Consider the following 26,882-nt stretch of genomic DNA (forward strand, 5'->3'; position numbering starts at 1 on the left):
AAACACAGGACTGCATGTGTATGCCTAGCCCAGATCTGTGTATTCTGTGTTCTACTGTTGCAGGTACAATCAAGGGGTATGACCTAATTAGCAATTTTGCATCCTTTTCTACTGATAAAAGCTATGATAAGAACAGTGGCCTGAGCTGTGTAAACTACATTTCCATCATTGTGTGATGTGCCTCCCACTTTCCTTCCTACCTGATCTAACACAACTGGATAGGTGAAAGCAGGGGTTCCATTACAAAGCATCCACCAGCCCAGTCATGTGAGGTCAGTGATGAGACTGTTTTGGGAGGGAGGAAGGATGCTTGTCATGGTAGAAGTATTTACATTCATGTAGCCTAATAGCCTCTATCTATAGCTGCCATTGTTCAGCGCATGGCTAGGCCTAATTGCTGCTGCCTGTCTGTCTGGGGCCTCGCCGGTTGTTGTGGATCTTGAGGACTAAGGTATCCCAGGGGGCATTTCTCTTTACGAATGGGCGGGGGCTTTTGCAAAAGACCTTAGAACAGCAGTGACATATGGTACTCCAGGCAGCCACACCCAGTGTTGCCCTATATGCATTTAGCAGAGAGGCATACATTTACATGTTTTATCATGTAGATGTATGCTTCGCCCCTCCCCGCAGGAATACACCCCTATTAACTCTGCTGAAAAAAATCCTAGGTGAAACACCACACGTCTATTATCTATGTCAACCTTGGGCGGCAGGGTAGCCTAGTGGTTAGCGCGTTGGACTAGTAACCGGATGGTTGCAAGTTCAAACCCCTGAGTTGAAAAGGTACACATCTGTCGTTCTGCCCCTGAACAAGCATTTAGCCCACTGTTCCTAGGCCGTCATTGAAAAAAATAATTTGTTCTTAACTGACTTGCCTAGTTAAATAAAGTTATAAAAAAAAAAATGAAAAAAAAAAACTTTTAGTAGGAGGAAGTTTCCATTAGAATTTTCCCCCATTAGGATTTCACCTCACAGTATTAAGGTTAGTCTTTGGTGAGGGGTAAGCTGATCCTACATCTGATCTTAAGAACAGGATGATGAGGAACTCGGCCTGTCCTCTATTATGTTAACTTTACTGATAAACAGGAAAATAGACGAGAGAGACGGGGACAGCTTGAGGGCCTGTCCCTACTAGAGACAATAGGCCTCCAGCCCAGGGACAGTTTCCTTGCCACTGTCCCATCTGCTTGCTCTTTCCAGGTTTTGTTCAGGACTGTACACAAATATGATGGATTTGTTCATGAAGGGTTTAAGATCCAGTAGTAAAACTAAAGAAGAGGCAGTTGATGTTCTAACATTGTATATTAGAAGCTTAATTTGATGCCACATAATTTAAAACTGACAGGTGTCATGCACCATGTTGGGAGCATATGGGGAAATTATTGGAAAATGTGTTGCATGGTCATTGGGTAAAGACACTGTCTCATACGGTCTAGGCATCATATGGGTCACTTGTTGCTGTTAGCACTCCCATAATACTATGATCTGGCTAGCTTTCTGCTAATTTAAAAGTCTAGCATGCTGCTCTGGTCACCTGCAGCAGGCCTCTCGCTGCACAACTCAACACCATGGCCCACTGAGCTGAAGCCTAAGCATTAGACCTAATTCCAGGAGCTAATACAAGTCTTCAGGTTCTGAAGACTCAGGGGGTGGTTAGGCTATTCATCGAGCAAGAGTAGCTGGATGCCACCACCCATTTACACAATGCTTTTCTCACCCACTCCCTCTTTCTCTACCCAGTTCATTGTTTTCTCCTCTGTAGCTAGCTGATTAGCATGTTGCTACAGTCTGCTTGCTCAACTCTCAGCTCAATCAGAGACTAAGGTGTTAGCATTAATGCTCCACTTTTAGCTAGCCACTCTCTTCCTTGAAAGACTTAGCTTAGGGATATCCTACTACCCTGCTCTCTTTGGCACTAGCAGGGTACATGCAGTCAAGCACATACTTGCTCACACAGATCAAGAAGAACACACACCCTTAATCCATTCGAAGAAATCCCTCACTTCAACATACAGGCAGTGAGAAGAAAACACACAGACACAGATTTGCTGCAGGGTTTTGAGATGCTGACGAATCACTTTGTGGGATGTTTGGCTCTGCTCAACCTGTTCTGTTCTGGCCTGACTGTCTGAGCTCCCGCTCACATCTACCTTGTGTGTGTGTGTGTAGTGCGTGTGTGCGCGTGCGTGCACCACCACATCTCAGTCTGTAGACCTACACTGTCTGTGTACCTAATAATCCATGCTGTAGAATACATCTATTGTTATATTGCCTCTGTTTTGAGACTTTATTTGAACAGGGAGTCCCATTGAGACCAAGGTCTCTTTTGCAAGGGAGCTCTGCATACACACAATTTACAAAATACAATTTGTGTCACTGTTCTTCACCTCCCTGTCAGTGGGTATAGAGGTGAGGAGTCTCCTGTAGTCAGACAGCTGTTAGGCTAGCCAGGCCTGGAACCATTCATGGAGCTTGAGTAGGCCCACACACACACACACACGCACTCTGCCTTTGATATGAGTGAACTGCAGAGAGGATGGGATGGAGGACCGGTGCAGTGTAATCACCTGGACTTGGAATATCCCCTCTGGTTTGGTAAGGAGAGGAGGAGGGGTAGGCCTTAGGGAAGAATAGCTCAGGTTTTCAATACCATACACTCCTACTCACTACAGGGTAGTTCAGTCTTATTCTCAAAATGAATGGTCATCTCTCCTTTTACTTTCAATATGCTATCTGTATTGAGATGGGAGTGAATGGTAGGCTATATGGTTGGACAGGCATATGAGGTTACTAGAAGGATAGCTAACCCTGTCACTCACTGAAACAAGAGTTATCACATTCTACAGTCGTGGCCAAAAGTTTTGAGAATGACACAAATATGCTGCCTCAGTTTGTATGATGGCAATTTGCATATACTCCAGAATGTTATGAAGAGTGATCAGATGAACTGCAATTTAATTGCAAAGTCCCTCTTTGCCATGCAAATGAACTGAATCCCCCCAAAACATTTCTACTGCATTTCAGCCCTGCCGCAAAAGGACCAGCTGACATCATGTCATTGATTCTCTCGTTAACACAGGTGTGAGTGTTGACGAGGACAAGGCTGGAGATTACCCTGTCATGCTGATTGAGTTCAAATAACAGACTGGAAGCTTCAAAGGGAGGGTGGTGCTTGGAATCATTGTTCTTCCTCTGTCAACCATGGTTACTTGCAAGAAAACATGTGCCGTCATCATTGCTTTGCGCACAAAGGGCTTCACAGGCAAGGATACTGCTGCCAGTAAGATTGCACATAAATCAACCATTTATCGGATCATCAAGAACTTCAAGGAGAGCGGATCAATTGTTGTGAAGAAAGCTTCAGTGCGCCCATGAAAGTCCAGCAAGCGCCCGGACCGTCTCCTAAAGTTGATTCAGCTGCGGGATCAGGGCACCACCAGTACAGAGCTTGCTCAGAAATGGCAGCAGGCAGGTGTGAGTGCATCTGCACACACAGTGGGGTGAAGACGGAGGATGGCCTGGTGTCAAGAAGGGCAGCAAAGAAGCCACCTCTCTCCAGGAAAAACATCCGTCACAGACTGATATTCTGCAAAAGGTACAGGGACTGGACTGCTGAGGACTGGGGTAAAGTCATTTTCTCTGATGAATCCCCTTTCCGATTGTTTGGGGCCTCCGGAAAAAAGCTTGTCTCGGAGAAGACAAGGTGAGCGCTACCATCAGTCCTGTGTCATGCCAACAGTAAAGCATCCTGAGACTATTCATGTGTGGGGTTGCTTCTCAGACAATGGAGTGGGCTCACTTACAATTTTGCCTAGGAACACAGCCATGAATAAAGAATGGAACCAACACATCCTCCGAGAGCAACTTCTCCCAACCATCCAGGAACAGTTTGGTGACAAACAATGCCTTTTTCCAGCATGATGGAGCACCCTGCCATAAGGCAAAAGTGATGACTAAGTGGCTCGGGAACAAAAAATCAATATTTTGAATCTTTGCATCAACTTCATGTAATTGTCAATAAAAGCCTTTGACACGTATGAAATGCTTGTAATTGTACTTCAGTATCCATAGTAACATCTGCCAAAAATATCTAAAGACACCGAAAGCAGCAAGCCTTGTGAAAATTTATATTTGTTCCATTCTCAAAACTTTTGTCCACGACTGTAGTTCTACATTTGTATTGTTTAGGTATGTTTCTGAAAACAGGATGGACTATTGCATAGAAAACTAACCTGTTTGGATGCTGAATCTACCCCCATGTTCTCTCCTGTCTCCACATATAGTGTTTGGTTTATATTCTGTTATGATTTCCCCCAAGCTGTTCATAGTCAAGGTGATGAGGTGAATACTGTAATAATCACTGGAGGCTCTGTTAATGAATAGGCTGTTTACCGTTGATTCTCAGGCTGATCAATTCTCGGGCGGACTCTTTTCTCTGTATATATCAGTGATGTCGCTCTTGCAGCGGGCGATTCTTTGATCCACCTCTACGCACACGACACCATTCTTTATACATCTGGTCCTTCTTTGGACACTGTTAACTAACCTCCAAACGAGCTTCAACGCCATACAACACTCCCTCCGTGGCCTCCAACTGCTCTTAAATGCTAGTAAAACTAAATGCATGCTCTTCAACCGTTCCCTGCCCGCCAGTCCAGGATCACTACTCTGGACGGTTCTGACTTAGAATACGTGGACAACTACAAATACCTAGGTGTCTGGTTAGACTGTAAACTCTCCTTCCAGACTCACTTTAAGCATATCCAATCCAAAATTAAATCTAGAATTGGCATCCTATTTCGCAACAAAGCATCCTTCAATTATGCTGCCAAACATACCCTTGTAAAACTGACTATCCTACCGGTCCTTGACTTTGGCGATGTCATTTACAAAATAGCCTCCAACACTCTACTCAGAAAACTGGATGTAGTCTATCACAGTGCCTTTCTTCCTTACTTCATTTGCTCACACTGTGTACATATTTTTCTACTGTGTTATTGACTGTATGTTTGGTTTATTCCATGTGTAACTCTGTTTGTGTTGCACTGCTTTGTTTTATCTTGGCCAGGTCGCAGTAGGAATTGAGAACTTGTTCTCAACTGGCCTACCTGGTTAAATATAGGTGAAATAAAATATATATTGATTCATTGATTGATTGCTCTGCATGTCTCTCCCATCAGACCGAGCGGGCAGCATCAGCACATTGGACTCTCTAGACTTCGCTCGTTACTCTGACGACGGGAACCGGGAGTCGGACGAGAGGGTGGCAGGTAAGACGAGGCGTACCTGTCATGTCCTGACCGGACAGAGACTGAGTGACGGACATGAAGACGAGAATCAGAGAGACAGACAACAGACGGAGAAGAGCAGGGGAAGGGAGAGACGGAGAAGAGCAGGGGAAGGGAGAGACGGAGAAGAGCAGGGGAAGGGAGAGACGGAGAAGAGCAGGGGAAGGGAGAGACGGAGAAGAGCAGGGGAAGGGAGAGACGAGGAGAAGAGCAGGGGAAGGGAGAGACGGAGAAGAGCAGGGAAGGGAGAGACGGAGAAGAGCAGGGGAAGGGAGAGACGGAGAAGAGCAGGGGAAGGGAGAGACGGAGAAGAGCAGGGGAAGGGAGAGACGGAGAAGAGCAGGGGAAGGGAGAGACGGAGAAGAGCAGGGGAAGGGAGAGACGGAGAAGAGCAGGGGAAGGGAGAGACGGAGAAGAGCAGGGGAAGGGAGAGACGGAGAAGAGCAGGGGAAGGGAGAGACGGAGAAGAGCAGGGGGAAGGGAGAGACGGAGAAGAGCAGGGGAAGGGAGAGACGGAGAAGAGCAGGGGAAGGGAGAGACGGAGAAGAGCAGGGGAAGGGAGAGACGGAGAAGAGCAGGGGAAGGGAGAGACGGAGAAGAGCAGGGGAAGGGAGAGACGGAGAAGAGCAGGGGAAGGGAGAGACGGAGAAGAGCAGGGGAAGGGAGAGACGGAGAAGAGCAGGGGAAGGGAGAGACGGAGAAGAGCAGGGGAAGGGAGAGACGGAGAAGAGCAGGGGAAGGGAGAGACGGAGAAGAGCAGGGGAAGGGAGAGACGGAGAAGAGCAGGGGAAGGGAGAGACGGAGAAGAGCAGGGGAAGGGAGAGACGGAGAAGAGCAGGGGAAGGGAGAGACGGAGAAGAGCAGGGGAAGGGAGAGACGGAGAAGAGCAGGGGAAGGGAGAGACGGAGAAGAGCAGGGGAGGGAGAGACGGAGAAGAGCAGGGGGAGGGAGAGACGGAGGAGAGCAGGGGAGGGAGAGACGGAGGAGAGCAGGGGGAGGGAGAGACGGAGGAGAGCAGGGGGAGGGAGAGACGGAGGAGAGCAGGGGGAGGGAGAGACGGAGGAGAGCAGGGGAAGGGAGAGACGGAGGAGAGCAGGGGAGGGAGAGACGGAGGAGAGCAGGGGAGGGAGAGACGGAGGAGAGCAGGGGGAGGGAGAGACGGAGAAGAGAGGAGAGCAGGGGAAGGGAGAGACGGAGGAGAGCAGGGGGAGGGAGAGACGGAGGAGAGCAGGGGAGGGAGAGACGGAGGAGAGCAGGGGGAGGGAGAGCAGAGGAGAGCAGGGGGAGGGAGAGACGGAGGAGAGCAGGGGGAGGGAGAGGGAGGAGAGCAGGGGGAGGGAGAGACGGAGAAGAGCAGGGGGAGGGAGAGACGGAGGAGAGCAGGGGGAGGGGGGAGAGACGGAGGAGAGCAGGGGGAGGGAGAGGGAGAGCAGGGGAGGGAGAGAGCAGGGGGAGGGAGAGACGGAGGAGAGCAGGGGGAGGGAGAGCGGAGGAGAGCAGGGGGAGGGAGAGACGGAGGAGAGCAGGGGGAGGGAGAGACGGGAGGAGGGGGAGGGAGGGGGGAGGGGGAGGGAGAGACGGAGGAGAGCAGGGGGAGGGAGAGACGGAGGAGAGCAGGGGGAGGGAGAGACGGAGGAGAGCAGGGGAGGGAGAGACGGAGGAGAGCAGGGGGAGGGAGAGACGGAGGAGAGCAGGGGAGAGGGAGAGACGGAGGAGAGCAGGGGAGGGAGAGGACGGAGGAGAGCAGGGGAGGGAGAGACGGAGGAGAGCAGGGGGAGGGAGAGACGGAGGAGAGCAGGGGGAGGGAGACGGAGGAGAGCAGGGGGAGGGAAGACGGAGGAGAGCAGGGGAGGGAGGACGGAGAGACAGGGGAGGGAGAGACGGAGGAGAGCAGGGGGAGGGAGAGACGGAGGAGAGCAGGGGGGAGGGAGAGACGGAGGAGAGCAGGGGGAGGGAGAGACGGAGGAGAGCAGGGGGAGGGAGAGAAGGAGAGCAGCAGGGGGAGGGAGAGACGGAGGACAGGGGGAGGGAGAGGAGGAGAGCAGGGGGAGGGAGAGACGGAGGAGAGCAGGACCAGAGAGACGGGAGAAGAGCAGGGGGAGGGAGGAGAGCAGACGGACCAGGAGACGGAGGAAGAGCAGGGGGAGGGGGAGAGACGGACGGAGAGAGAGCAGGGGAGGGAGAGACGGACCACAGACGGAGAAGAGCAGGGGGAGGGAGAGACGGAGAAGAGCAGGGAAGGGAGAGACGGAGAAGAGCAGGGGAAGGGAGAGACGGACAACAGACGGAGAAGAGCAGGGGAAGGGAGAGACGGAGAAGAGCAGGGGAGGGAGAGACGGACCACAGACGGAGAAGAGCAGGGGGAGGGAGAGACGGACCACAGACGGAGAAGAGCAGGGGAGGGAGAGACGGACCACAGACGGAGAAGAGCAGGGGGAGGGAGAGACGGACCACAGACGGAGAAGAGCAGGGGGAGGGAGAGACGGACCACAGACGGAGAAGAGCAGGGGGAGGGAGAGACGGACCACAGACGGAGAAGAGCAGGGGAGGGAGAGAGGACCACAGACGGAGAAGAGCAGGGGAGGGAGAGACGGACCACAGACGGAGAAGAGCAGGGGAGGGAGAGACGGACCACAGACGGAGAAGAGCAGGGGGAGGGAGAGACGGAGAAGAGCAGGGGAAGGGAGAGACGGAGAAGAGCAGGGGAAGGGAGAGACGGACAACAGACGGAGAAGAGCAGGGGAAGGGAGAGACGGAGAAGAGCAGGGGGAGGGAGAGACGGACAACAGACGGAGAAGAGCAGGGGAGGGAGAGACGGACAACAGACGGAGAAGAGCAGGGGAGGGAGAGACGGAGAAGAGCAGGGGAAGGGAGAGACGGAGAAGAGCAGGGAAGGAGAGACGGAGAAGAGCAGGGGAAGGGAGAGACGGAGAAGAGCAGGGGAAGGGAGAGACGGAGAAGAGCAGGGGAAGGGAGAGACGGAGAAGAGCAGGGGAAGGGAGAGACGGAGAAGAGCAGGGGAAGGGAGAGACGGAGAAGAGCAGGGGAAGGGAGAGACGGAGAAGAGCAGGGGAAGGGAGAGACGGACAACAGACGAAGAAGAGCAGGGGAAGGGAGAGACGGACAACAGACGGAGAAGAGCAGGGGAAGGGAGAGACGGACCACAGACGGAGAAGAGCAGGGGAAGGGAGAGACGGACCACAGACGGAGAAGAGCAGGGGAAGGGAGAGACGGACCACAGACGGAGAAGAGCAGGGGAAGGGAGAGACGGAGAAGAGCAGGGAAAGGGAGAGACGGACAACAGACGGAGAAGAGCAGGGGAAGGGAGAGACGGACAACAGACGGAGAAGAGCAGGGGAAGGGTGAGACGGACAACAGACGGAGAAGAGCAGGGGAAGGGTGAGACGGACAACAGACGGAGAAGAGCAGGGGAAGGGAGAGACGGACAACAGACGGAGAAGAGCAGGGGAAGGGAGAGACGGACAACAGACGGAGAAGAGCAGGGGGAGGGAGAGACGGACAACAGACGGAGAAGAGCAGGGGGAGGGAGAGACGGACAACAGATGGAGAAGAGCAGGGGAGGGAGAGACGGACAACAGACGGAGAAGAGCAGGGGAAGGGAGAGACGGACAACAGACGGAGAAGAGCAGGGGGAGGGAGAGACGGACAACAGACGGAGAAGAGCAGGGGGAGGGAGAGACGGACAACAGACGGAGAAGAGCAGGGGGAGGGAGAGACGGACAACAGACGGAGAAGAGCAGGGGGAGGGAGAGACGGAGAAGAGCAGGGGAAGGGAGAGACGGAGAAGAGCAGGGGAAGGGAGAGACGGAGAAGAGCAGGGGAAGGGAGAGACGGAGAAGAGCAGGGGAAGGGAGAGACGGAGAAGAGCAGGGGAAGGGAGAGACGGAGAAGAGCAGGGGAAGGGAGAGACGGAGAAGAGCAGGGGAAGGGAGAGACGGAGAAGAGCAGGGGAAGGGAGAGACGGAGAAGAGCAGGGGAAGGGAGAGACGGAGAAGAGCAGGGGAAGGGAGAGACGGAGAAGAGCAGGGGAAGGGAGAGACGGAGAAGAGCAGGGGAAGGGAGAGACGGAGAAGAGCAGGGGAAGGGAGAGACGGACAACAGAGGGAGAAGAGCAGGGGAAGGGAGAGACGGACCACAGACGGAGAAGAGCAGGGGAAGGGAGAGACGGACCACAGACGGAGAAGAGCAGGGGAAGGGAGAGACGGACCACAGACGGAGAAGAGCAGGGGAAGGGAGAGACGGACCACAGACGGAGAAGAGCAGGGGAAGGGAGAGACGGACCACAGACGGAGAAGAGCAGGGGAAGGGAGAGACGGACAACAGACGGAGAAGAGCAGGGGAAGGGAGAGACGGACAACAGACGGAGAAGAGCAGGGGAAGGGAGAGACGGACAACAGACGGAGAAGAGCAGGGGAAGGGTGAGACGGACAACAGACGGAGAAGAGCAGGGGACGGGTGAGACGGACAACAGACGGAGAAGAGCAGGGGAAGGGAGAGACGGAGAAGAGCAGGGGAAGGGAGAGACGGACAAAAGACGGAGAAGAGCAGGGGAAGGGAGAGACGGACAACAGACGGAGAAGAGCAGTGGAAGGGAGAGACGGAGAAGAGCAGGGGAAGGGAGAGACGGACAACAGACGGAGAAGAGCAGGGGAAGGGAGAGACTGACAACAGACGGAGAAGAGCAGGGGAAGGGAGAGACGGACAACAGACGGAGAAGAGCAGGGGAAGGGAGAGACGGACAACAGACGGAGAAGAGCAGGGGAAGGGTGAGACGGACAACAGACGGAGAAGAGCAGGGGAAGGGAGAGACGGACAACAGACGGAGAAGAGCAGGGGAAGGGAGAGACGGACAACAGACGGAGAAGAGCAGGGGAAGGGAGAGACGGACAACAGACGGAGAAGAGCAGGGGAAGGGTCAGACGGAGAAGAGCAGGGGAAGGGTGAGAAGGACAACAGACGGAGAAGAGCAGGGGAAGGGAGAGACGGACAACAGACGGAGAAGAGCAGGGGAAGGGAGAGACGGACAACAGACGGAGAAGAGCAGGGGAAGGGTCAGACGGAGAAGAGCAGGGGAAGGGTGAGAAGGACAACAGACGGAGAAGAGCAGGGGAAGGGAGAGACGGACAACAGACGGAGAAGAGCAGGGGAAGGGAGAGACAGAAGAGCAGGGGAAGGGAGAGACAGAGAAGAGCAGGGGAAGGGAGAGACTGACAACAGACAGAGAAGAGCAGGGGAAGGGAGAGACAGAAGAGCAGGGGAAGGGAGAGACAGAAGAGCAGGGGAAGGGAGAGACAGAAGAGCAGGGGAAGGGAGAGACAGAAGAGCAGGGGAAGGGAGAGACAGAAGAGCAGGGGAAGGGAGAGACAGAAGAGCAGGGGAAGGGAGGAAGAGCAGGGAAGGGAGAGACAGAAGAGCAGGGGAAGGGAGAGACGGAGAAGAGCAGGGGAAGGGAGAGACTGACAACAGACAGAGAAGAGCAGGGGAAGGGAGAGACAGAAGAGCAGGGGAAGGGAGAGACAGAAGAGCAGGGGAAGGGAGAGACAGAGAAGTGCAGGGGAAGGGAGAGACAGAAGAGCAGGGGAAGGGAGAGACCGAAGAGCAGGGGAAGGGAGAGACCGAAGAGCAGGGGAAGGGAGAGACAGAAGAGCAGGGGAAGGGAGAGACAGAAGAGCAGGGGAAGGGAGAGACGGAGAAGAGCAGGGGAAGGGAGAGACTGACAACAGACAGAGAAGAGCAGGGGAAGGGAGAGACAGAAGAGCAGGGGAAGGGAGAGACAGAGAAGTGCAGGGGAAGGGAGAGACAGAAGAGCAGGGGAAGGGAGAGACAGAGAAGAGCAGGGGAAGGGAGAGACAGAGAAGAGCAGGGGAAGGGAGAGACAGAGAAGAGCAGGGGAAGGGAGAGACAGAGAAGAGCAGGGGAAGGGAGAGACAGAGAAGAGCAGGGGAAGGGAGAGACAGAGAAGAGCAGGGGAAGGGAGAGACAGAGAAGAGCAGGGGAAGGGAGAGACAGAGAAGAGCAGGGGAAGGGAGAGACAGAGAAGAGCAGGGGAAGGGAGAGACAGAGAAGAGCAGGGGAAGGGAGAGACAGAGAAGAGCAGGGGAAGGGAGAGACAGAAGAGCAGGGGAAGGGAGAGACAGACAACAGACGGAGAAGAGCAGGGGAAGGGAGAGACAGACAGAGTATACAGGACCTTTTCTTTATGATGTCATGGTGTATCTACAGCCCTGTTTGATTCACTGTAGATGACATCACTATGGTTCCATTCCAGATTTACCTACCAATTCCATGTTCCTCTTATTAAGCCATCCTGGTTTAAATAAATCAGCAGATGTAATTGAGACAGTGTTATTTTCCCTCAAAGGACCTGTCAGTGTCACTGGATGTTGTGAAAATTCACACTCTTTAAAAAAAGCTTTTCTCATGACACCCACCAGCTAATCTTCTCTGAATCCATTAAATATCAGAGAGGATAGACTGAATACATTAAAGATAAGAGAGGATGAACTGACCAAGACGACAAGTCTGTTAAAGATCAGAGAGGATGAACTGACCAAGACGACGAGTACGTTAAAGACCAGAGACGATGAACTGACCAAGACGACGAGTACGTTAAAGATCAGAGAGGATGAACTGACCAAGACGACGAGTACGTTAAACATTTACATTACATTTAAGTCATTTAAAGACCAGAGACGACGAACTGACCAAGACGACGAGTACGTTAAAGACCAGAGACGATGAACTGACCAAGACGACGAGTACGTTAAAGATCAGAGAGGATGAACTGACCAAGATGACGAGTAGAGGACCAAGGTATCCATCCAGGGGCTACACTCCACAGATTTCTCTGTAACGGTGTAGGCCTATGATGTAGCCTATTCTAGTGTTTGTTCTCCACATTTAGCCAGACAGGATGTGATGACTAGAGACCTGTACTGTGAATATGATGCAAATGACTATAACTGATATACTGAAAGCTGGACACTCTGCTCCACATAGAACCTCGTCTCTTTATATGACTGTTAATTGGCCTGTTGTCTTTTCTTTTCTCAATGCCAAAATGTCAAATGTCAATTCCAACCCTTTAGCTTTGTAAGATGAAAGTTCTGGACAATTCTCCAGGAACCATGCAGCAGAGCAAGCCTGTGGTCCCTTCTCCACAACCACAGACCCTCTACTCTTCCACCCTGCCCTCCCTCCATCCTGCCCTCCCTCCATCCTGCCATCCCTCCAATTCGGCATCTCCTCCCGAAACCTGCCTCTCCTCCGTCGTCCCAACATGTCGCCCCCAGCTGTCTGACTCTGGGTTTTTAGGCTGTTCTGATCCAAGCCCGGTCCATAACGGGACAACCCTCCATCCAGACTAGCAGCTTGCAGCTTCTTCTTTTTTTCTGTTTTTTTTTCTCCTTTTTTGGGGGGATTCTTCAGTTTCTTTCTCCATTTTGTTGTCTTGTTGCGTCCTGTGTACTCTTGATCTGCATTGGGAAGTCTTGTCTGGACCTCGTTAACTAGGACAGAATTGAACAGGCGCTGAGTCAGACTACTGAAGCGGCAGATCTTCAGTGCACAGCCATGCAATATGTCCTCTCTGCTCGCCATTGCTTCTCTTCCTCCTGTGTGGTTTTCTTCAACATGTCTGAAGAGCAACCTGTGGAGTGTTTCCCTGCTCATGAACTTGTTATTTGATTGAATCTCACTACTGTAGTCCTTGATAGACTTCTTACAGGAGGTTTTAGAGCCCTCTCAATGTAGCATAATGTAATTACAATCCATATGTCAGTTTTTCTCCTGTATGTAAGTAGCGGCTATAGTATCCATCCTATGCTTAGGCCTAATAGTATACCGTATTAACATTTGACCAACCACAAATCAAAAAGCTCCACTTCAAATTTGAGCAGAGTCCAATATTTTGCATAGCCTGGAACTCACTTTTTTTAGCTATTGATTTGTACAATCCCTGGTCAGACAGCTATTAGCATATTATTTAGGCTGCTTCCCATTAGTGGTTTCAGCTCTCCCTCCCTCCTGTCTGTACTGATCTTAAACAACTGGATAGTTGGAAGCAGATTCACATAAAGTATCCTCCACATTGCTTCTATCTATCCTGGGTTTTCAGATCGGTGCAGAAGAAGCAAAGGAGATGAGGAGAGGTAGCCACTTAACACTCTTCCGATACACCCTTAGACACGTAAATCCTTAGACACTATTCCTTAGTCCGCTATCCCAGGATCCTCTGCTGCATGCGTTCATTAGACGCCATAGTTTGCATGTCTCCTGTTTTCAAATCAATCTCCTTTTTGTTTCTTTTTGTTTCATTTTTCATGGCCATATTTTTTTGTTTGTTTGTTCCCTCTCCTTGGTTGGATGCACTTCCTTCCTGTGTGTTGTGATGTCACTTCCTGTCCAGTGCTGGAGTTTGAGCTACGGAAAGCCAAGGAGACCATTCAGGCTCTACGCACCAACTTGACTCAGGCAGCAGGTGGCGTACTTAACACTTCTACTCCTCCATTTCATCCCTCTATCATCTCTCTCTTTCTTAGGAGATTCTCTCTAGCTCCTCCCCTGTTTTACTGAACGGTGGAAGGGTTCATCTGTTCTGTTGCTTTATTGTCTTTCTAGAAAGCGACACTCAGGAGAGAAACAAGAACTACAGTTCACATCCTGAGACTCAGGTAGGCCAGACACTCTGCTAGTAACTGTATGCAGTTCACTTTTGGAGTACCACTGCAGCAAATACACAATGTTTCTTAAAAAACACTGTTTGTTGAGAAACTTCACTTTTCAAGTTGATTCATGGTTTATTTCCCTCTGTCCTCTTCCTCAGGAACCTATCCGCCCACTAGAGAAGCGAGCCTTAAATTTCCTTGTGAATGAATATTTATTAAAGAATGAATACAAACTGTCGGCCATCACGTTCTCTGATGAAAATGATGACCAGGTAATGCTTGTTTCTTTGAGTTGTTGGCCTGAACTGGGTGCATTTAGTGCGGCACAAAATGCTATATAGTGAATATAATCATGATCCCATCTTTTTCGGTTGTTCAGGACTTTGAGTTGTGGGACGACGTGGGCCTGAACATTCCAAAGCCTCCCGACCTATTACAGATCTACAGGAACTGTGGCTCCGCCCTTCCATCGCCGCGGAATACCGTGGACGTAGCCGTCGGAGTGGAGTCAAGCGAGCTCACTGGGAACTACATTACCCAGAAATCTGATCTTTTACAGCAGGTGAGTGAGAGGGAGAAAAATTCTGGGTGTAATCATGTGTGTCCTGCAGCCACTCATAATGTTTACATACCCGTGTGATTTTGGGTACAGAGCTTATTGATTTAGTCTTCTCTCTGTCTCCTCTCTCTTTCCTCTCCTCTCTTGCGATCTCTGTCTCTCTGTGGCTTCTCTCTGTCTCCTCTCTCTTTCCTCTCCTCTCTCTCGATCTCTGTCTCTCTGTGGCTTCTCTCTGTCTCCTCTCTCTTTCCTCTCCTCTCTCTCGATCTCTGTCTCTCTGTGGCTTCTCTCTGTCTCCTCTCTCTTTCCTCTCCTCTCTCTCGATCTCTGTCTCTCTGTGGCTTCTCTCTGTCTCCTCTCTCTTTCCTCTCCTCTCTCTCGATCTCTGTCTCTCTGTGGCTTCTCTCTGTCTCCTCTCTCTTTCCTCTCCTCTCTCTCGATCTCTGTCTCTCTGTGGCTTCTCTCTGTCTCCTCTCTCTTTCCTCTCTCTCCTCTTTTCAGCAGCAGACGGAGGTAGTTGAGGAGTTGGAGTATCAGATTAGTCTACTGAACGAGGAGAAACAGAGTCTGGCCGACTATATCAAGAAACTACAGAGGTGTGTGCGCGTGTGTGCGTGTGTGTGTGTGTGTGTGTGTGTGTGTGTGCGTGTGTGCGTGTGTGTGTGCGTGTGTGCGTGTGTGTGTGTGTGTGTGTGTGTGTGTGTGTGTGTGTGTGTGTGTGTGTGTGTGTGTGTGTGTGTGTGTGTGTGTGTGTGTGTGTGTGTGTGTGTGTGTGTGTGTGTGTGTGTGTGTGTGTGTGTGTGTGTGTGTGTGTGTGTGTGTGCTTGTGCGCATGCGTTGGGAGCGGATGTAGTAATGGCTCTACACTACACTATGTGGTCACAGGTGCATGCTAATTGAAAATGTTACTGCCACACCATGTGACCTTTACCCTTTGAACTGGCATTTAATCAGTCAGCTCTCTGTCCACCCATGGCCTATTCAGTTGGCTGCAATCCTTCAGATCTTTACAGCTATTTGATATGATTTGTTTCTGTCCTCTCTTCTCTAGTGAGATCCAAAGCCTGAGAAGGACAGTGTCCCCCCCTCCTCATGACCAGGGCTCACAGCCAAACCCCCCCTCCTCCACCCCTCCCCAGCCCCTTCTGGACAACGGTCAGTACCTGGATATCAGGGGCGCCTCAGAACCTGATAAACCCCCCACTGAGAGCACCCCCCCCACTCAGACCATCAGTAACCCTACACACACCTCTTCACAACCCCATGCCAAGCTAAAGAGCAGAGGGACGGTGGTGTTTGACCAGCCCAACAGGTGAGTCTGAAAATAAAGTCTAGTTACTCAGAATGACCTCTAGATGGAGCCAGTGGTCCGTAATAAACAGTCTGATTGTCCATCTATCTTGACTGGAATGAGCATCTTGCTTCCTGTTCACTCTCACTCTCATCTTTTTTTGTCTTTTCTCGTCCTCAGGAAGTTGTCCCCTGCATTCCAGCAGGCCCTGCTGTCCTTCTGTAAGATGTCAGCTGACAGTCGTCTGGGTGCAGAGGTCAGAGTTCACCCCTAATCACAGTCACATGACCATAGTGTCAGCTATCTTAAGAGTATAGTATACTACTACTGAAACCATTTTAATACGCAGAGCAGTGACATATCAACAAAATATAATCAGCATTTTTTTTCTAATTTCTGTCTTGGTATTTCTCACTCACTCTTTCTCCCCCCCTTTCTCTCTCACTCACTATTTCTCCCCCCCTTTCTCTCTCACTCACTATTTCTCCCCCTCTTTCTCTCTCACTCACTATTTCTCCCCCTCTTTCTCTCACTCACTCTTTCTCCCCCTCTTTCTCTCTCACTCACTCTTTCTCCCCCTCTTTCTCTCTCACTCACTCACTCTTTCTCCCCCTCTTTTCACTCACTCACTCTTTCTCCCCCTCTTTCTCTCTCTCTCACTCACTCTTTCTCCCCCTCTTTTTCACTCACTCACTCTTTCTCCCCCTCTTTCTCTCTCTCTCACTCACTCTTTCTCCCCCTCTTTCTCTCTCACTCACTCTTTCTCCCCCTCTTTCTCTCTCACTCACTCACTCTTTCTCCCCCTCTTTCTCTCTCACTCACTCTTTCTCCCCCTCTTTCTCTCTCACTCACTCTTTCTCCCCCTTTCTCTCTCTCTCTCACTCACTCTTTCTCCCCCTCTTTCTCTCTCTCTCACTCACTCTTTCTCCCCCTCTTTCTCTCTCTCTCACTCACTATTTCTCCCCCTCTTTCTCTCTCTCTCACTCACTCTTTCTCCCCCTCTTTCTCTCTCACTCACTCACTCTTTCTCCCCCTCTTTCTCACTCACTCACTCTTTCTCTCTCTAGGTGTCGAGGATAGCAGACAATGAGGAGAGTGTGATGCTGATGTTGGGTCGCTGTCTCCCTCACATCGTCCCCAATGTCCTCCTGGCCAAACGAGAGGTACCTCCCTCCTCTCCTCCCCCCTCCTCACCTCTCCCCCATCCTCCCATCAACACGGTCTTCTTTCTGTCTTCAGTTTGGTATTCAGCGTCTGACTCCACTGTTTTTTCACCGATGCTCATCTCTCATCTCTCCTCCCTTTCCTTCACTTTTTTTGTCCTTTCACTCTCTCACTCACTCTCTCGCTCTGTGCATGCCTCTCTGCTCCTAGAGAATGGTTGCACACCTGTGCCAGGTGAGTTGGATGCCCCCCACATCTGCATGACCTCACCTGACCTCACACACAGTGTAACACAGGCCCACGCCACGGGCTATAACCAACCCGTCTCTCATCTGATTGGCTAGTTATTCGTACTCGAGCAGGACAAAGTCATGGTAGTATTTGGATCATTTATGAAAACGCTTAGATTAGGGGTATGGTTTGTTTTAGTCCTTAAGATGGCATATGTGGTTGTGGCCTGTATAGTGGACTGTGTTTTACCTCTCTCACCCTGTGTGTTCTCACCTTGCTCCTTTCTGAGTGGTTCCCAATAGCATGCAGTCTTCTCATTGATTGATTCTTTAATCTCTGACTGGCTGAAACGGTGGCCAACCAGAGCTGGTTGAACAACTGTGTGCATTTTGTATAATTTCACGTAACATTTCTAAGCTAATTTAAGTGCATTGTGTGACAAAGACATGCAGTGTAACTGACTAACCGATTAACAAAAAAATAATCAATAAATAGCTATCTGGCGTTGCTGTAAAGTAAGTCATCACTCTTAATGGTAAATGCTGCTGGTTTCTTTCCATGCAGTAGTCTACAGCATGTTTAAAGAGCTAGTGTGGTGAGCTAGGTTTGGAATTGTGTTTGACAGTGTGTGGTCTGTGTGAGGGAGTGGTAAGGAGGGTCAGGTGGGCTCCCCACACTGTATGTGATTTGCGTATCACAGCTGTGGTTTTAATGATCTACTGACAGTTATGAAGAATTTGGATTCCTGCCCAAAACTAGGGAAAACAAAGTGAGGGAGAAAAAAAGAGATTGTCTTATTCTGCCTCCGGGCGGGAATGGACTTTGTTCTGCGTCTGTTAGACAGAATCAACACACACCTTTGTGCTCCTACTATTTGTAGGCTTTACACACTATGGACACGCAACTAGGAACAATAGACGTTTGATTTTGATGACTGACTAAGTGAATGGTAAAAACATGCCTGCCACCTGTCGCCTTCACTATCAATGATCATAAATCATTATGGTCTTATGGCAGACAGACCAAGCCTACTCTACGATACGGCCCAGTACCTCTTATGGGCTTCTTGAGAACCAGGACCATAAAGAGAGTCAACAATCCCACTTCCCTTTTTTCTCTCTTTGAGGTTTAATGAGTCAATTATACCGTGACATTCAGGGGTTTCTATTTTATGGGCATAATAGTAAAGACATGTCGTTTAACGGTAGAAATGTTTTACTGGTCAATTTAATGTGGCATGAACAACCAGTCATGATCTTATTGTCGAACACATCACTTCAGGTAGTCGGCTACCTGCGTACGTTCGTCCACTCCAAATGGTTTCCGGCATCCAAACAGAATACTGTGTTCCCCGCAATCTGATCAATGGAAAGACACATGTTTTACAAAGTACCAAATAGTGTAATGACATTTGGCAATTGTCATTAAGCTTCCAGTCTTGTAGCCTGAATTACAACATGTTACCATGGTGTCACTGCCATAGTTGCTAGTTGGCCTGTGCAGGCTTAATCATGTTACCATGGTGTCACTCTGCTGTAGGTCCTAGTTGGCCACTCCTAGCCTAAACGTGTTACTATGGTGTCACTCTGCTATAGGTCCTAGTTGGCCATCTCTGGTCTAAACACGGTGGTGCCATGTTGTCACTCTGCAATAGATCCTAGTTGGTCATCTCTGGTCTAAACACAGTGGTACCATGTTGTCACACTGCAATAGATCCTAGTTGGCCATCTCTGGTCTAAACACAGTGGTACCATGTTGTCACACTGCAATAGACCCTATTTGGCCATCTCTGGTATAAACATGGTGGTACCATGGCGTTTCCCTGGCTCCTCTACCTACCCACATGTTGACCCAGCATTGGCCAGATGTTTTCCTTGGAACAGGTGGAAGTGTCACTTGGTTCTGGAATAGAACAGGGTCAGATAGGGTTCACTGAAGAAAAAGTCTTAGAAGTATACACTTTCTCTTTTCTCAGAAGTAAATATCTGAAACAAAATAACACACTTTGATGGTAACAGCTTGTTGACCTTTACTTTTTAATGTCCCATTCCTTCTTTTAATGCTTGTGCCATTTCAAAAAGAAACATACATTTTTGGGAAATTGTTTACTTAACACTGCCCGAGCAGCTGTTCTTTAGCTTTTAAAAATACCTTCTCTAACAGTTGGTGAAAGGATAATCAGGATAGTTGTTCTCAGTGCCATATACAGTTGAAGTCAGAAGTTTAAATAAACTTAGGTTGGAGTCATTAACTCGTTTTCCAACCACTCTGCAAATTTCTTGTTAACAAACTATAGTTTTGGCAAGTCTGTTAGAACATCTACTTTGTGCATGACACAAGTAATTTTTCCAACAGTTGTTTACAGACAGATTATTTCACTTATAATTCACGGCATCACAATTCCAGTGGGTCAGAAGTTTACATACACTACGTTAACTGTGCCTTTAAAGAGCTAGGAAAATTCCAGAAAATTATGTCATTACTTTAGAAGCTTCTGATAGGTTAATTGACATAAATTGAGTCAATTGGAGGTGGTCCTGTGGATGTATTTCAAGGCCTACCATCAAACTCAGTGCCTCTTTGCTTGACATCATGGGAAAATCAAAAGAAATCAGCCAAGACCTCAGAAAAAAAATTGTAGACCTCCACAAGTTTGGTTCATCCTTGGGAGCAATTTCCAAATGCCTGAATGTACCACGTTCATCTGTACAAACAACAGTACGCAAGTACAAACACCATGGGACCACACAGCCATCATACCGCTCAGGAAGGAGACGCGTTCTGTCTCCTAGAGATTAACGTACTGTGGTGTGAAAAGTGCAAATCAATCCCAGAACAGCAAAGGACTCCCAGAACAGCAAATCAATCCCAGAACAGCAAATCAGTCCCAGAACAGCAAATCAATCCCAGAACAGCAAATCAATCCCAGAACAGCAAAGGACTCCCAGAACAGCAAATCAATCCCAGAAAAGCCATGGACTCCCAGAACAGCAAATCAATCCCAGAACAGCAAAGGACTCCCAGAACAGCAAATCAATCCCAGAAAAGCCATGGACTCCCAGAACAGCAAAGGACACCCAGAACAGCAAAGGACTCCCAGAACAGCAAATCAATCCCAGAACAGCAAAGGACTCCCAGAACAGCAAATCAATCCCAGAACAGCAAAGGACTCCCAGAACAGCAAATCAATCCCAGAACAGCAAAGGACTCCCAGAACAGCAAATCAATCCCAGAAAAGCCATGGACTCCCAGAACAGCAAATCAATCCCAGAACAGCAAAGGACTCCCAGAACAGCAAATCAATCCCAGAAAAGCCATGGACTCCCAGAACAGCAAATCAATCCCAGAACAGCAAAGGACTCCCAGAACAGCAAATCAATCCCAGAACAGCAAATCAATCCCAGAACAGCAAATCAATCCCAGAACAGCAAATCAATCCCAGAACAGCAAAGGACTCCCAGAACAGCAAATCAATCCCAGAAAAGCCATGGAATCCCAGAACAGCAAATCAATCCCAGAACAGCAAAGGACTCCCAGAACAGCAAATCAATCCCAGAACAGCAAAGGACTCCCAGAACAGCAAATCAATCCCAGAACAGCAAAGGACTCCCAGAACAGCAAATCAATCCCAGAACAGCAAAGGACTCCCAGAACAGCAAATCAATCCCAGAAAAGCCATGGACTCCCAGAACAGCAAATCAATCCCAGAACAGCAAAGGACTCCCAGAACAGCAAATCAATCCCAGAAAAGCCATGGACTCCCAGAACAGCAAATCAATCCCAGAACAGCAAAGGACTCCCAGAACAGCAAATCAATCCCAGAACAGCAAATCAATCCCAGAACAGCAAATCAATCCCAGAACAGCAAATCAATCCCAGAACAGCAAATCAATCCCAGAAAAGCCATGGACTCCCAGAACAGCAAATCAATCCCAGAACAGCAAAGGACCCTGTGAAGATGCTGGAGGAAACCGGTACAAAAGTATCTACAGTGGGGCAAAAAAGTATTTAGTCAGCCACCAATTGTGCAAGTTCTCCCACTTAAAAAGATGAGAGAGGCCTATCATTTTCATCATAGGTACACTTCAACCATGACAGACAAAATGACAAAACAAATCCAGAAAATCACATTGTAGGATTTTTTAATGAATTTATTTGCAAATTATGGTGGAAAATAAGTATTTGGTCACCTACAAACAAGCAAGATTTCTGGCTCTCACAGACTTGTAACTTCTTCTTTAAGAGGCTCCTCTGTCCTCCACTTGTTACCTATATTAATGGCACCTGTTTGAACTTGTTATCAGTATAAAAGACACCTGTCCACAACCTCAAACCGTCACACTCCAAACTCCACTATGGGAGAACTTGCACAATTGGTGGCTGACTAAATACTTTTTTGCACCACTGTATATCCACAGTAAAACGAGTCCTATATCGACATAACCTGAAAGTCCGCTCAGCAAGGATGAATCCACTGCTCCAAAACTGCCATAAAAAGCCAGACTACGGTTTGCAATTGCACATGGGGACAAAGATCATTCTTTTTGGAGAAATGTCCTCTGGTCTGATGAAACAAAAATATAACTGTTTGACCATAATGACCATCGTTATGTTTGGAGGAAAAAGGAGGAGGCTTGCAAGCCGAAGAACACCATCCCAACCATGAAGCATGGGGGTCTCAGCATCATGTTGTGGGGGTGCTTTGCTGCAGGAGGGACTGCTGCACTTCACAACATAGATGGCATCATGATGTAGGATATTTATGTGGCTATATTGAAGCAGCATTTCAAGTCAGGAAGTTAAAAGTCGGTCGCAAATGGGCCTTCCAAATGGACAATGACCCCAAGCAAACTTCCAAAGTTGTGGCAAAATGCCTTAAAGACACCAGTCAAGGTATTGGAGTGGCTATCACAAAGCCCTGACCTCAATCCGATAGAAAATTTGTGGGCAGAACTGAAAAAAATGTGTGCGAGCAAGGAGGCCTGCCAACCTGACTCAGTTACACCAGCTCTGTCAGGAGGAATGGGCCAAACCTCATCCAACTTATTGTGGGATGCTTGTGGAAGGCTATCTGAAATGTTTGACCCAAGTTCAGCAATTTAAAGGCAATGTTACCAAATACTAACTGAGTGTATGTGAACTTCTGACTCACTGGGAATGTGATGAAATACATAAATAAAAGCTGAAATAAATCATTCTCTCTACTATTATTCTGACATTTCACATTCTTAAAATAAAGTGGTGATCCTAACTAATCTAAAACAGGGAACTTTTTACTAGGATTAAATGTCAGGAATTGTGAATAACTGAGTTTAAATGTATTTGGCTGAGGTGTATGTAAACCTCCGACTTTATGTCTCTGGTGGTTGTGTTGTATGTGAAGCACGTAATATATTTGATTTGAATGAATGACAGGTGTCCATCTACAGACATCCAGAGTTATTTCAGGTCTCCCTCCCAAGCCTCTCTTTGGTTGGACTTGCTTTTTCTGCCAACATTCAGCGTTGGGTTTGTTTCGTATGCCAACATTCAACGTTGGGTTTGTTTCGTATGCCAACATTCAGCGTTGGGTTTGTTTCGTATGCCAACATTCAGCGTATGCCAACATTCAGCGTTTGTTTGTTTCGTATGCCAACATTCAGCGTTGGGTTTTCAGCGTTGGGTTTGTTTCGTATGCCAACATTCAGCGTTGGGTTTGTTTCGTATGCCAACATTCAGCGTTGGGTTTGTTTCGTATGCCAACATTCAGCGTTGGGTTTGTTTCGTATGCCAACATTCAGCGTTGGGTTTGTTTCGTATGCCAACATTCAGCTTTGGGTTTGTTTCGTATGCCAACATTCAGCGTTGGGTTTGTTTCGTATACGCCAACATTCAACGTTGGGTTTGTTTCGTATGCCAACATTCACATTTGTTTCAGCCAACATTCAGTTTGTTTTAGGTTTTGTTTGTTTCGTATGCCAACATTCAGCGTTGGGTTTGTTTTTGTATTTCAGCGTTGGGTTTGTTTCGTATGCCAACATTCAGCGTTGGGTTTGTTTCGTAACATTCAACGTTGGGTTTGTTTCGTATGCCAACATTCAGCGTTGGTTTCGTATGCCAACATTCAGCGTTGTTTGTTTCGTATGCCAACATTCAGCGTTTTTGTTTCGGTTTTGTTTGTTTCGTATGCCAACATTCAGCGTTGGGTTTGTTTTAAGCGTTGGGTTTGTTTCGTATGCCAACATTAAGCGTTGGGTTTGTTTCGTATGCCAACATTAAGCGTTGGGTTTGTTTCGTATGCCAACATTCAACGTTGGGTTTGTTTCGTATACGCCAACATTCAACGTTGGGTTTGTTTCGTATGCCAACATTCAGCAGGAAAATATTAAACCTTCCTGGAAAACCCTGCTGGTTAAAAATAAAATCCATATTTTTAACTGTGTTTTTTAACAGTGTATCCTCTCTCTAATTTGGTTGTGTTTGAGGCAGGAATGTTGAGCTAACCACAGTTTGTCCATGAGGCAGAATGAAGGGCTGTCTGTCTGCCCCACCTCGTCCTGGGACTACATTTTAGTTTGCTCTCTCTCCAGGCTGACTCTCGCATGAACTTCATATGACCTTTACTGTTCATAAAGGAACTTGATTCAGACCAGGGGTACCAGTCATTCAGATTAGAAAACCATGAGACATTGTCATCATGATACATAGATGTACATAACAGCACATTGTTTCATTTGACCCTCTTTCTGTTTCTGTTGGTGGTGTTGTCGTCATTGAACTCCCTCTCTCCTACCCATTGCCCACACACACACACACACACACACACACACACACACACACACACACACACACACACACACACACACACACACACACACACACACACACACACACACACACACACACGCAAACATCACACACACCCCTGCCTGCAAACCGTTTCTTTACTGTGTGAACATTCGGAGCCACAAACCCAAGCTGATATCTCTCTTTTCATCTCTCTCTCATCCTTCTATCTCTCTCTAGGAGTTGATTCCTCTCATCCTATGTACAGCGTGTCTCCACCCGGAGCCTAAAGAGAGAGACCAGCTCCTCCACATCCTCTTCAACCTCATCAAGAGACCTGACGACGAACAGAGGTGTGTGGGCTCGTGCATGCGTGTGTGTTCTTATACCTAGCTGTTCTCTCTGTGTGTTTATAGGCTGATGATCAAGGAGGATCTTGACAGTGTGTATATTGACTCCTGGTTGTGTTTATAGGCTGATGATCAAGGAGGATCTTGACAGTGTGTGTATATTGACTCCTGGTTGTGTTTATAGGCTGATGATCAAGGAGGATCTTGACCGTGTGTATATTGACTCCTGGTTGTGTTTATAGGCTGATGATCAAGGAGGATCTTGACAGTGTGTATATTGACTCCTGGTTGTGTTTATAGGCTGATGATCAAGGAGGATCTTGACCGTGTGTATATTGACTCCTGGTTGTGTTTATAGGCTGATGATCAAGGAGGATCTTGACCGTGTGTATATTGACTCCTGGTTGTGTTTATAGGCTGATGATCAAGGAGGATCTTGACAGTGTGTGTATATTGACTCCTGGTTGTGTTTATAGGCTGATGATCAAGGAGGATCTTGACCGTGTGTATATTGACTCCTGGTTGTGTTTATAGACTGATGATCAAGGAGGATCTTGACAGTGTGTATATTGACTCCTGGTTGTGTTTATAGGCTGATGATCAAGGAGGATCTTGACAGTGTGTGTATATTGACTCCTGGTTGTGTTTATAGGCTGATGATCAAGGAGGATCTTGACAGTGTGTGTATATTGACTCCTGGTTGTGTTTATAGGCTGATGATCAAGGAGGATCTTGACAGTGTGTATATTGACTCCTGGTTGTGTTTATAGGCTGATGATCAAGGAGGATATTGACAGTGTGTGTATATTGACTCCTGGTTGTGTTTATAGTCTGATGGTCAAGGAGGATCTTGACCGTGTGTATATTGACTCCTGGTTGTGTTTATAGGCTGATGATCAAGGAGGATCTTGACCGTGTGTATATTGACTCCTGGTTGTGTTTATAGGCTGATGATCAAGGAGGATCTTGACAGTGTGTATATTGACTCCTGGTTGTGTTTATAGGCTGATGATCAAGGAGGATCTTGACAGTGTGTGTATATTGACTCCTGGTTGTGTTTATAGGCTGATGATCAAGGAGGATCTTGACAGTGTGTGTATATTGACTCCTGGTTGTGTTTATAGGCTGATGATCAAGTAGGATCTTGACAGTGTGTATATTGACTCCTGGTTGTGTTTATAGGCTGATGATCAAGGAGGATCTTGACAGTGTGTGTATATTGACTCCTGGTTGTGTTTATAGGCTGATGATCAAGGAGGATCTTGACCGTGTGTATATTGACTCCTGGTTGTGTTTAGGCTGATGATCAAGGAGGATCTTGACAGTGTGTATATTGACTCCTGGTTGTGTTTATAGGCTGATGATCAAGGAGGATCTTGACAGTGTGTGTATATTGACTCCTGGTTGTGTTTATAGTCTGATGATCAAGGAGGATCTTGACAGTGTGTGTATATTGACTCCTGGTTGTGTTTGTAGGCAGATGATCCTAACAGGTTGTGTGGCGTTTGCCAGACATGTTGGTCCTACCAGAGTTGAGGCTGAACTCTTACCACAATGCTGGGAACAGGTAGCTACTCCTCTCTCCTTACTCCTTTTCTCTCTCCCTCTCTGTCCTTTCTCTCTTTTTTCTTCCTGAAAATATTCCTCTCTTTTTTTTTTTTTTACTTGTGTAAAGTGTTGATACATAAACAAATATCTGTTACTATGGTAATGACCAATATATTGAGCCACAGGTCCAACAACATTCCAATAAAGACAAACCACAAGGAATGTTTAAGATCAACACTTTCTAATCTACAAGGTCATGTCTGTCCCAGAATCTCATGTTGTCTCTTTCTGTCTCCCCCATCCCATCCTCCTCTCTCTCTCCTTTCCCTCTCTCTCTCTTCTCTCCTCGCTCTCTCCTTTCCCCCTCTCTCTCTCTTCTCAATCTCTTCTCGCTCTCTCCTTTCCCTCTCTCTCTCCTCGCTCTTTCCTTTCCCTCCCTCTCTCTCTCTTCTCAATCTCTTCTCTCTCTCTCCTTTCCCTCTCTCTCTCTCTTCTCACTCTTTCCTTTCCCCCTCTCTCTCTCTTCTCAATCTCTTCTCTCTCTCTCCTTTCCCTCTCTCTCTCTCTTCTCACTCTTTCCTTTCCCCCTCTCTCTCTTCTCAATCTCTTATCTCTCTCTCCTTTCCCTCTCGCTCTCTCTTCTCGCTCTTTCCTTTCCCTCTCTCTCTCTTCTCAATCTCTTCTCGCTCTCTCCTTTCTCTCTCTTCTCTCTCTCTCTCTCTCCAGATCAACCATAAGTATCCAGAGAGGAGGTTGCTGGTAGCAGAAGCCTGTGGAGCCTTAGCACCTTACCTGCCTGTAAGACTCACACACACGCTAGTGATGCATAAGTTGACTCAACCCGCAGTCCCCGCAGTTATATCCACAGTGCTGGCGGGTTTAGGGTCATTTAAATATTGTGTGGATGAAGAGCGGGTGGGTGGCTGGGAGATTGAATAAAGAGAGTTGAAAGTAAAGAGATGGGAGATGGGAGAAGGGAGGGCCAGAAAAGCCATGTTT

The 26,882-nt window shown here is 48.4% G+C and overlaps 1 protein-coding gene across 10 annotated transcripts in view; it reads left to right on the forward strand.

The window, feature by feature from the left end:
* The window catches only part of relch (RAB11 binding and LisH domain, coiled-coil and HEAT repeat containing), a 50,445-nt gene that overhangs the window by 1,566 nt on the left and 21,997 nt on the right, over positions 1-26,882 (forward strand). For 5 of the 10 annotated variants that reach the window (XR_006830773.1, XM_046292654.1, XM_046292648.1 and 2 more), the window contains exons 2-14: positions 5,181-5,270; positions 13,717-13,788; positions 13,929-13,981; positions 14,134-14,247; positions 14,355-14,537; positions 15,036-15,130; positions 15,586-15,846; positions 16,006-16,081; positions 16,893-16,988; positions 17,200-17,223; positions 24,226-24,338; positions 25,812-25,902; positions 26,610-26,681. Coding sequence is in view for 9 of the 10 variants with exons in the window: in XM_046292654.1 (XP_046148610.1) it covers positions 5,181-5,270; positions 13,717-13,788; positions 13,929-13,981; positions 14,134-14,247; positions 14,355-14,537; positions 15,036-15,130; positions 15,586-15,846; positions 16,006-16,081; positions 16,893-16,988; positions 17,200-17,223; positions 24,226-24,338; positions 25,812-25,902; positions 26,610-26,681 (1,340 nt within the window). In the remaining variant the exon portion in view is untranslated. The remainder of the gene's footprint in view (positions 1-5,180; positions 5,271-13,716; positions 13,789-13,928; positions 13,982-14,133; positions 14,248-14,354; positions 14,538-15,035; positions 15,131-15,585; positions 15,847-16,005; positions 16,082-16,892; positions 16,989-17,199; positions 17,224-24,225; positions 24,339-25,811; positions 25,903-26,609; positions 26,682-26,882) is intronic. The other 5 variants (XM_046292652.1, XM_046292653.1, XM_046292651.1 and 2 more) reach the window with 4 other exon arrangements.

The sequence above is a fragment of the Oncorhynchus gorbuscha genome, linkage group LG12 (genome assembly GCF_021184085.1).
Source record: "Oncorhynchus gorbuscha isolate QuinsamMale2020 ecotype Even-year linkage group LG12, OgorEven_v1.0, whole genome shotgun sequence".
Classification (NCBI taxonomy): Eukaryota; Metazoa; Chordata; class Actinopteri; order Salmoniformes; family Salmonidae; genus Oncorhynchus; species Oncorhynchus gorbuscha.